Genomic DNA, 12,226 nt, shown 5'->3' on the forward strand with positions numbered 1-12,226 from the left:
TATTCCAACTACCGCACAATCTCACATCAAATGGTTCAAATGGATGTAAGCACTAAACATCTGAGGTCATCATTTCCCTAGAACTTAGAACTACTTAAACCTAACTAACTTAAGGACATCACACACATCCATGCCCGAGGCAGGATTCGAACCTACGACTGCAGAGGTCATGTGGTTCCAGACTGAAGCCCCTAGAACCACTCGGCCACAATGGCCGGCAATCTCGCAACTCACTGAGCAGAGCCAGTATATAAATAATTAATAGTTTTGTAAAAGTCACACCTGTCTTCTTTGGAGTAGGAACTATTACATTCTTCTTGAAATCTGAATCTTATCTGATCCATGTATATTGCATACTGGACAGAATAGTTTTGTCACAGCTGGCTCCTCCATGCATCTAAATAATTCTGAGGGATGTCTATTCCAGGGTGCCTTGTTTCGACTTAAGCCTTTCTATGATCTGTCAACTACTTCTTGTATTATGTCTCTCATTTCATCTTCATTTACTTCACATTCTGTTCCCAATATATTGTCTTAAAGTTCATTTCCATTGTATAGACACTTCCTTCCAACTATCACATTTCCTTTCTTTTCTTATCACCTGAGTTCTTCATATTCATATAGATGCTCCTTGTTTTCTAAAGGCCACTTTACTTTTCTGATAGCCAGCACCTATCTTTTCTGTAGATATTCTTGCTTCTACATCATTGCATTTCTTGTCAGTCCATTCCTGTTTTGCTATTTTGACCTTCCCATTAGTCTCAGTCTTAGACATCTGGTATTTCCTTTTGCTTGCATCACTGTTATATTTTCTTCTTCTTTTTTTTTAAACTAAATTCAGTGTCTCTAATGTTATCCATGGATTTTAAGCCTTGTCTTTTTGCCTATTGAGCCTCTGCTATTTTCATTATTTAATGTCTCAAAGCTACTCATTAATTTTCTATTGTATTCCTTCCCCTGCATCTGTCAATCATTTCCTAATGCTATTTCTGAAACTCTAAACAACCTGTGGTTCTTTCCATTTGTCCAGATGCCATCTCCTTAATCTCCTACCATTCTGCAATTTCTTTAGTTTTAATTTGGAGGTCATAACCAATAAATCATGGGTCAGAGTCCACATCAGTTCCTGGAAATATTTTTTAGTCTAAAATCTGGTTTTTGCAATCTCTGTCTTACCATTATGAACTCTATCTGAAACCTTCCAATGTCTCCAAGTCTCTTCCATGTATACAGTCTTTCACAATACTTAAACCAAGAATAAGCAATGATTAAATTTAGTTCTGGGCAAAATTCTACCATGTGGCTTCCCCTTTATTCCCTCCCCCAGTCCCTCTTTTTCAACTACTACTCCACCTTGTCCTTTTCCTTCAATCTAATTTGAGTCGTTCACCACAATTAAATTTTCAACTCATTTAAATATATGAATAATTTTTTAATCTCATCAAACACTGTTTCAATGTCATCATCTGAGGAACTATCTGCATTTAAATTTATACTAGTGTAATGAGTGCTGGCTTTTTATAAATCTTGGATAATAATACATTCATTATGTTGTTGATAGTAAGTTACCTGCATTTTTATTTTCTTATTCTTTACCAGACACCTGCATTAGCCCTACTCTATTTTGTGTTGATAATCCTACACCGACTTCGCCAGTTGTCTTGTTCTTCCTGCCAACATACTTCACTAACTACCACTATTTCTAGCTTCAATCTGTCCATATCTCTTTTTAAATTCTCCAGCCCAACTACCCAGTTAAAGGATCTCACATTTAACACTGCAACCTATAGAACATCTGGTTTGACAGCATCCTGCTGAGTAGTTCTCATTAAGAGATCCAAATGTAGGACTCTTACCTTCAGAATATTTTGCTCAAGAGGATGTCATTACATCACATGATAGAGCTGTATATTCTCAGGAAATAAAACTGCTGTAGTTTGCATTATTATATTAACATAGTAAAATCTTAGGGAAATGTAATTCATTCAAGAAAGAAACACTTGTAATACCGATTCTTGAGCATCAGCTTGGGATACTTACCAGATTGGATTAATAGGGGAGTTAGAGATAATGGCTTGTATTGTGTAGTTGGTGCGAGAGCACTGTGGAAATACTTGACAATCTCCAGTGGCAGACATGAGAGGGGTGCTGTGTATAATGGAGAGGTTTAATGTTGAAATTCTGACAGTGTACAATCAAAATCTTCCCACAAATCATTCAAGAACAGAATACAAAAGAGGAGAAATAATAGTGCTACCTGTGGGAACCCTGCCTACACCATTAATGTCTGCCACCTTGTGGTCACAGATCACAAGTCACACAGCCCACGGCCAGCAGTTTCTGGCTCACATGCCGTGCTGTTCAGCCAGACAGTGTTGGCATAACCCATACAAACAGCTTCCTTTGTGATATCATAGCAACACCTAGCCAGTATGCCCTCAAAACTAGCTGCACCCAAGTCCAAGCGCTGATCCAATCACATCATGCCATGCCAGCACAGACCCACCAATGGCGGGCATACTCCTATACAACCAGGGCTTCATAAGAGCACATGCACCACATTCAGGCAGTCTTGTCCTGGACTATGCTACAGTTATTACCATGATGCCACAATACCCATATCGTCCTCATTTGGACTTTGATTCTGCTTGGAAACAGACTATTCTGGTATTTCTTCTAATCAGCACTCTGTGGTGTCATCCACAGACTTCGCTAAATAACTATCCCAGTGTCAGTACTTGCCCAGTCACTGAAAATTTTTATAACTCTCTTTTCTGTCTTTGTTTGTAGAGGAATAAACTGTGTTGGTTATTCATGCCTTCTGTTATTTGCTGTACCTCCACTCATGAACACAACAGAAACAATCTCTCAAGATAACAGCCTACACATCAGCAAATTAGTATTTAAAAATATAGAAAGCGAATTTCAAAAACATTGCTAAATGTGAAATAATGTGGCTTTATAGGTAAAACTTAGAACTTTCTACAATGTTATTTGTTAAAAAATTAAAACAAATTTTTTACTTCATGGTTGTAACAGCTTTAAGACTCTGAACCAAGGTGTTGGACATACAAAAGACTAGAATTAAAGCCTCGATACAGCTAACTGTGCTTCTTGGTCCGTTTCTTGAACACTCAGAAACATAACAAAACATTGGAAAAAATGGAAAAGAGCTACAATACGGCACTAACATCAGGGGAGGAGGTGGGGGGGGGGGGGGGGGGGCATGATTTGTTACACTGATGTGCTAAAATATTTTTGACAACTGTCCAACACGAGATTGATTGCCACCTAACAGTGTTACAGGCATGTGACAGGGTAAGCAAAGTATATAAGTGGAGCAGAGGTGAATGCAATCACTGTAGTGATGGTACCAGCTAGAAATGTGGAAATACACTAACATATTATGGCTCAGTACCTGGGAACGAGCGTGTTGGAAATGATGTAGATGGTGTGCTGTTCATGTGCTACTGTCATAAGCATATACGGAAAGTGATTGAAGGATGGTGAAACCATAAGTATGCAACAAGGTATTAGATGTTCACACTTCATCACAGGAGGTGGAGGTTGAAGGCTTGCCTGCTCTGCAAAGCAGGATAGGTAGCTCCCTGTGGTCAGTGTCACGAGAGAGTACAATGCTAGTGTAATCAGAAGTGTTTTGGGGTATTTCATTCAGCACTGAGCATGGGGTTCTAAGGCAGACGACCCCAACATTTCCCCATGTTTACCCAGTGACGTCATCAATTAAGATTCAGTGGAACCATTGAGAAGGGACAATAGATCAAAGGAAATGTGTCAGATGAATCATGTTTCATCTTACACCAGGTCGATAGTTGTGTCCAGATACACCATAATCCACGCAAACAGATGCTTGAAACATGCACTATGCAATGTGGTTGGTACTATTATGCTAAAGGGGACATTTGTTTGGGCTTCTTTGAGCCCTATGGTAGTAATCAAAGACACCAAATCAGCTGTGGATTATGAGAAAATAATTGCAGACAACCTGCTTCCTTTCATGCTTGATGTCTCCCCTGATGGCAATGGCAATAACATCTTCTAGCAAGATAATTGAGTGTCCAAAGGCCAGACAAGTGCACCAGCAGTTTGAGGAGTGTAATACTGAACTCATATGTATTGGTGTTTTGGCCACTGAACCAAATCAAAAACAACTGGGCACCAGCTCTGTACCATTAAGCTATCAGCCTGTAATTTATGGGTAATGTGTAATCTGTGTGTAGTGCTGTATACCTCTGGAAACTTACCAAGTACTTGTCAGATCCATGCCATGCACAATTGCTTGTGTACAGCATTCCGAAGGTGGACCGAGACACTATTAAGCAGATAGTTATAACATTTTGACACACCAGTGTAAATGATGTGGGCTGCATAGTTAGAAGTCTTGTATCTGTAGATAATTGGTTGTCTTTACTGATAATATTATTCATATTTGTAGCTCAGTTTTCAAATACAATGTTTACAGGTACAATCACAAACTGTGTACACACATTGGAGTGATGCTAGTCAACAGTCAGGAATGCAAAGCATGATGTATTTAAAATTATATACAACTTTTCACAATATTAAAGTTCAGTGTAGCCAACTGAATTTGTATGACAGTTACACAATCAGCTGAATGTTGTATTTACAGCCTTGAAAATATTTTCTGTGTAGTTTTCTAGGTCTTGGTTAATAAAATTTATTTTTCCCAGTGGTCTTCCTTTTGCTACATTTTTCTTCGGCACAGGTACAGATGGAGAAAACGCCATATCAGATGGATCAAAGTTTGTGTAAAGAGCTTCAGGTGACCTGATAACACATAATAAATCAAACACTCAATCTCTTTCATAATAAGACGTGAAAGAATGTGAATCAGATATTAAAAATGTGCAATTAATAGTATTAAAAATTTATTACATTAACAGCACCTAATGACAAGAGACAACTAAAATATTGTACCAAGGTGAAGTTGCACTAGCTTACATATAGGAATAACATATGAAGTACTGCACTACATCCATAACTTTCATAAACAGTTATAATTGTTATACATGGTGTGTCAGAATTACTTATGGGCAGATTCTTCAAAGGGAAACAATGAAAAGAGCTCAAATAAAAGTATGTCAAAAATCCTTCATTCTCAGGTTATTTACTAACACTTATGTTCAAAGTGTTGTGAGGAAAAATGTGAGTAATAATTATAATTACTTTTCTTTCGTAATGAAGTGACATTATTGATACAAGACATTCTATCCTCAATAGCAATTTTTTGTTTGATATTTGTGTATATCTGAGGTTAGCCTGCCTCGAAGGTAACTTACCAAGAGTAGCAATGAAGTGCCTGTTAGAAATGCAAGATAGCCAAGCCATCCAACCTTAATCAAGTTCATTGTCACATTGTTGAGAATTGATTCATAGGACCATAAATTGCAGAGAGAACAATGGAAAGTTCAGGATCAACAATATGGAAATAAAGGGTTACTACTCACCACATATATGAGGCACTGAATCACAAACTCATTGAAGAAGAATGCACAAAATACAGGATGATTTATTCTACTATGTACAAACTCCAGGGACTGATCGATGAGAGGATATAGAACAAAAAAGGTCTAATGAACTTTCAATCATACACTGTTACAGAGATTGCAGTCTAATACACACTGTACCATGCAGCCACAGTTACAGTATGTGTTAGAAATGGTTTCCGTGTGCCTCAATGCATGTGTGTATACGTTGCAGCATAATCTACCTCACACACTCACATCGGCCAGGCAGCATGAATATGCTGCTCCATTGTCTCCACACCTGGAATGGGCACTGCATACAATACTTTTAAGATGGCCCCCTAACCAGAAATCACACAGGTTGAGATCTGCTGAAGAGCAGGCCACGCAACTGGACCTCCTCGTTTAATCTATTAAGCAGCGAAGACACAACTGAGATGCGTCTGGACATTAATGGCGAAGTGGGCTGGAGCACCATCATGTAGCAGCCAAATAACCCTTTGAATCTATCAATGGCACTTCTTCCAGCAGGGGAGGCAAAGTCACCAGCAGGAAACGCCAATAGTTCTGGCCCGTTAGGCAGCATGGAAGAAAGCCTCGTAACAGAATACAGTCGTCAATTATCTCACCCACACATTTCGGTTGCACTTACACTGATGATTTGCAGTCACCATACCAAGGGAGTTCTCCAAACTATCCTACAGATGACTGTTATGAAAGCTGAAGATACTACTCTGTATAAGGGTGGTCTCATCTGTGAATAGGATGGATGACACAAATCTCGGAATCATGGTTGCCTGATGAACCAGTGACGAAACTGTTCCCGATGTGGAAAGTCTGTCGCTGTATGGGACAAGGGTAGTAACACCTGTCATGGAGAATGTTTTGTACAGTTGTCTGCACTGGCAGGCCACTGACTGGTACTGACACAGCAGCCGCCTTCCACAGTGTTAACCACATTTTCCTCCAGGTTTGGTGTCTGAACATTAGGGGTACATCCTTGATGATTTCCTGCTTCCTGAAATGACCCTGTCTCAAACAAACAGTGAAACACTGTTGAAAACATTAAATGCTGTGATTGTTGTCAGCAGGATAGGTCTCCTGATACAACCTTCCTGTCTGCTGCCCATTGCCTTTTGCCTTTCCGTAAGCAGACACCAAGTTGGCAAGCTCTCAATTTGAATGTGGAAGCACTGTGTACAATACTGTATCACATCCACTACAAGGCGAGTCAGCAAGAGAAATGAATCGGACACAACATTACCCATTCCTATTTCATGAGAGGGCGCTAGGGTGTGAGGTATGAGGAGCAGTGCCACCCTCTAGGAGGAAATTATGCATACTGTGACTGTGGCTGGAAGGTACAGTGCATATTAGACCACAGTCTCTGTAACAAAGTATGATTAAATAAATGGTCTCTAATACGGAAACCATGCATTTCTGAACATAAGCTCATTAGGCCTTTTTTGTTCTGTATCTCTCATCGATCAGTCCCTAGGGTTTAGATATGGTGGGAAAAAAAATCACCCTGTATTTCAGATTTCGGACAAACCCCTTCTTCAGAAGTAGAAAATACACACACATTCACAAAAGTGCAACACAAGCATATATGGCTACGGTCTGTAGGCACTAATGTGTTAACACCTGGAGATAGTGGCCACATGTGTGAGAGTTCTGCTTTTATGAATGTGTGTGAATTTTCTACTTCTGGAGAAGTATTAAGTCTGAAAGCTGAGATACTCTGAGCATTCTTTTTCAGTGTGCCGGTCTGTGACTCAATGTTTCCTCTATGTGGTGAGTAGCAATATATCCTTTCCACAATGTCGCAACAGGATTCAATCATTGCTTCAGCAGGAAAACACATTCTATAGACTATCTAAGAAGATCCAGGGCTCATTGGCTGCTTGATCTGCCACTTCATTGTGCCAAATGTACATTTTCTGGTATCTAGCATATTATTACCCCCTATCTCAAATGATGAATTGAGATATTTTTTCCTCCTGGGAACACAGCAGACGAGCACTTTCAAATGTTTAATACATGTTCTCCAGTGGTCTCAAGATTACATATGTATCCACATACTAAACAGTGAACTTTTTCACAAGCGCATCTTGAGAACTTAATTGGGACCGTTCCACAGAGCTACTAAGGTTGGTTGGTTCCTTTCTAAATCTTTTAGCATGTATTGTCATTTACTTATAGTTTTCACGTAAGATGTTAAATCTCAACCAGCAAACATATTCTCCTTCTTGTAATCAAGTAGTTACTAAAATAATAGTGTCTAAAAAGGCAATCCCCTCTATGCCTGCATAAGAAATTGTATAATTATTGTTTACAAGTGATAGAGGGTCTTGCTTTGTGCAGACTCTATATGGATTTGTGGAAAATTGGTCATTTGCACAGGAGGGAGGGAGGTGGATCAGACAGACTACTGGTAGTTATGAGCCATGTACGAAGTAAGAAAATGAGATTTTTTAAATTTTATTTCCTTTAGTAATTTTTCATCATGCGCAGGTTTGCCATCTAGTGACTACGGCAAACCACAGTAGCTACTACAGAAAATACTAAAATTAAAATGTCAGTATGTACTTTCTGTTGTGAAACGGTGCCGCTGGATGGATAATTTTAGCTCACCTACTTGAGCTTGGAGGCTATAGAGTTCTGTAACCAGTCTCATTGAGGTTTGGTGAAGCACAGCTAGCCAGCCTTGTCCTCCAGCAACGATTTCCCTCTCCAACTCCACTCACACACTGACATCAGGGCCTTGCCTCAGCCTATGTTTTGCTTGTTTATCAGCTATTGATTGGAGCAACCTCTCTTTGACTGTTTCTCAATGCGTAGGCTCTTGCACACATTCACTAGTTCACTAGCTGCCTCACTTTGAAGAGACACTGCTGTTTCATTAGGATGTTTGCTCTCTGTGTTTTGTTCAGATTTACTACCCTTAATATTGTGCTATATTTCATGTTTTCATTTTGGTTATTACTGTCGCTACTTTTCTATCACAGTTCTCAAGTCTGTCAATGGGGTTGGAGTGGGGGTGTGTGGTGCAGGGGGACACTGAAAAACTTGTTTCAACTAAGGAGTGGAGAATTAAGTGCTTCTTTGTACACAATTCGGATGAAAAGCCCTAATGTTTAATATGTATAAAATGCTTAAGTTGAGACAAAGGTAGTAAATCTTACTACATTTCCCCTCACTCCATGAAGTAACACATGAGTGTTACTCCCATGAAAAATGATACCTTTCGATGGGTAAGTTAAAGAAATAGATACAATAGTCGCCTGAACCATCAAGTCTTAAAGAAAAGAGCTTAATTGCATCATATGTGCTATAATTAAAATTAGCAAAAGCTCAGAATGTGCAACCAAAATGGCCAAATTATTTGGTAATGATGATGGCTTTGACACTTTAAAACAGTTGCATTGTCAGGTAACACTGTAAAAAGTCTTGATATGGGGTCAAAGAATAAAAAGAAACTAAGCAATGTAATTGCAAACTGTCGTCATTATTCTTTCCATATGGATGAAAGTGCTGAGTGAACAGATCTTGGTCAACAGTTAATTTTTGTTTACCTAATAATGGGTGACTTTTCTGTACATGAAGAGCTACTCGCTTTAGTTTTGTTGATCAGAACAATAGGTTTGACATTTTTAACACAGTTTAGACATGTGCTGACAAAATTGGGGTTTTTTAAAAAGAGCTCTGCAATTTGCCACCTATGGTTGGTAGTGAAAATGGCTTTATTGGTCAGTTAAGAAGAAACAGAAAACTTTTGTTAGTGTTAGTCATCATGAGGCACTGAGTGGAAAAAGTGTCAGAATGCTGTCCGCAAAGAAAGATGTAACAAGAATTATGAATATAATACATGGAGGAAATCTATCACTATCTCACAGAAAATTGTAACTGGTTTTTGAAAATTTGATGCAGAATATGGAGACATGCTTCTTCACTCTGAAATACCTTGGTTTAGAGCAGGAAAATGCTTAGATCATCTTTTTTCCCACTTTTAGACTTTTCAAGTTTCTGAATAGAGAAGTAAAATCAGATACTTAGGAATTAGAAAATAAGCTGAAAGATTCAATTTTGTATCACAATTAGCATTTCTAACAGATTTTTTTAAAATCTTTTAAATTATTTGAATTTACATTTGCAAAGGAAAGGAATACACTGTTTCTGATATGTTTATGGATATTAATGGATTCCAGTGTAAATTTATGCTGTCTCACTTTGTGAATTGAAACAATAATACACAAAAGTAAAATTTTCAATATTTCCTTCAATAACACTGGCCAACAATTAAAATATTTCGGGTGCAAAAATAGTTAATTCCTATGTACTTTCATCTACTGAATTAGAAAATCATCATAAAAATGAGAGATTAGCTCTTGCTTCGGCGATACAGTGACATTTCATTTTTATATTCAACATTTTTAGCTCGGGGGGAAATTTTGTTCTGTCTATTAACAAAAGAAAAATGCTCTTAAGCTGTTCATAAGCGATAAACATAGGTACTGTTGCTGTGATTGAGTTTCATATAGTTTCTGCTGTAATTAAAGCAGAATTTCTGGTTTGAGAGTGCTCTTGACGTGTAAAATTTATAAAAATGCCACAAAAATGTGTAAATAAAGTGAATAATTTTTGTTACATTTGTGGTGAAATGACATTGTCCTCACAGAAATGCAATCTGATGCTTCTTGCGAAGACTGCCTATCAGCATTATCTCAGTATGAAAGTAGGGGACCAGGCCAAGTCTTGGGCTCCAGTACATGTTGTAACACGCATTCAGTTACACTGCGAGAATGGCTGAAAGATAAGAAATGATCTATAGCTTTTGCAGTGCCTACGTTTTAGTGGGAGCCTACAAACCATACAGATGACTGCTATCTCTGTGTGACTCCACCTATAATGGCAGGATTGTCTATAAAGGAAAGAAGAAACAGTTCAATATCCAAATCTTCGATCTGCTAATCGATCCATTCCAAATTCAAATAGTTTAACAGTTCCTATACCACTCAAAAATTGTGTGTTTGAAGTAGACAATGAAGACAGTGTCGAAGTGGAAGAAGAAAAAGAAGAGCCATACAAGCCTTCCACATTTTGTGATTCCGATTTTGAGGGAAAAGATGATAAACTGCACAGACTGAGTCAAGCAGAATTGAGTGATCTCTTTACAGACCTTGACTTGTCAAAGGAGAAGGCAGAAATATGCAAATATGACAGCAATGGAATCTTCTCAAAAGTGACGTCATAGTCTCACAGTACAGAAAACGTCACATGGAACTGCTTCCCTTTTTGGAGAAGAAAAACATCTTGTTGTTTGCTGCGACATTAACGGCCTGATGAAATCTTTGAATTTGAACTGTGCTCCAACTGAATGGAGGCTATTCATAGACTCATACAAGCTTAGTTTGAAAGATGTGTTACTTCCTTCTATTCCTGTTGCTCATGCAGTCACATGAAGGAGACATATGCAAATATGACAGCCCTCTTGGGCTCAATCAAATATCATGAACACAAATGGAAAATTTGTGGGATCTAAAAGTCATTGCCATACTCATAGCAATGCAACTGGGGTACAAAAAACATTGCTGCTTCTAAAAGCAGACCGGGCTGCAAGAAATCTTAACCCAAGTGAGAAAAATGCCTTTGCTGAGCCTCTCGTGGACCCAAAAGATGTTCTTCTTCTATCCTTGCATATCGAATTTGGTTTGATGAAAATTTTTTTTCAAAGGTATGAACCAATAAGGATGGGCCTTTAAGTACATAAGAGAAATTTCTGAAAGTGAGTGATGCAAAAAGTTAAGGAAGTAATTGATTACTTTCATTGTTATAAAAGTTAAGGAGGGTATTTTTATTGGGTCACAAATTCGAGAACTTTGAAAAAGGATCCTGCATTTGACCAAGTTGTGGAGGGGAAAGAACAGAAAGCTTAGGAAACCTTCAAGGGACTTGTTCGTGGATTTTTAGGCAACAAAAGAGATGATAACTACACTGAGTTGGTGACAGTGCTCCTGCAAAAATACAATAACGTTGGATGCAACATGTCCCTTAAAATCCTTTTTCTCCACTCCCACCTACACTTTTTCCCTACTAGTTGTGGAGCTGTCTGGGATGAACATGGAGAAAGATTCCATCTGGGCATTTCTGTTACGGAACAAAGATATCAGGGCCATTGGAATGAAGCAACGCTTGCTGATTACTGTTGGTTTTTGTGTAGGGATGCTCCGGAATTCTGTTACAAGAGGCAAGATAAAAGATAATGATCTCACGCAGCCACCATATGACTCTCTTCAGACCCAATCGTCTGCGAGGTATTCTTCCAGCAAACTCTAAAATGTAACTACCATTTTAAAAAATTCATATAAACTTTCAATGTTGTTAGCATATGTGGTTAAAATGTATCTTTCTCTCTTAATCCATTAATATGAAATACTTACACCTAGTGTGTATCACAGAAACTCTTTTTCCCAGCCCAAAATTAGTAAAAATTCACTCATGAAGGAGGAAACATTCATATATATAAAATAGAAAGAAACTTCCACGTGGGAAAAATATATTAAAAACAAAGATTCCAAGACTTACCAAGCGGGAAAGCGCCGGTGACAGGCACAATAAAATAACACAGAAACACACACACAAAATTTCTAGCTTTCGCAACCAACAGTTGCTTCTTGAGAAAAGAGGGAAAGACAAAAGGATGTGGGTTTTAAGGGAGA

General features: G+C 38.3%; 1 protein-coding gene across 2 annotated transcripts in view; it reads right to left on the reverse strand.

Annotated features, from left to right (window-relative positions):
• Positions 1-4,531: 4,531 nt before the first annotated feature.
• Positions 4,532-12,226, reverse strand: part of LOC126268142 (nucleolar complex protein 3 homolog) — a 100,568-nt gene continuing 92,873 nt past the window's right edge. For both annotated transcript variants that reach the window (XM_049973673.1, XM_049973674.1), the window contains exon 14: positions 4,532-4,809. In XM_049973673.1, coding sequence (XP_049829630.1) covers positions 4,629-4,809 — 181 coding nt within the window. In that variant the 3' untranslated portion in view covers positions 4,532-4,628. The remainder of the gene's footprint in view (positions 4,810-12,226) is intronic.

This window comes from Schistocerca gregaria, chromosome 4 (assembly GCF_023897955.1).
Source record: "Schistocerca gregaria isolate iqSchGreg1 chromosome 4, iqSchGreg1.2, whole genome shotgun sequence".
Taxonomy (NCBI): Eukaryota; Metazoa; Arthropoda; class Insecta; order Orthoptera; family Acrididae; genus Schistocerca; species Schistocerca gregaria.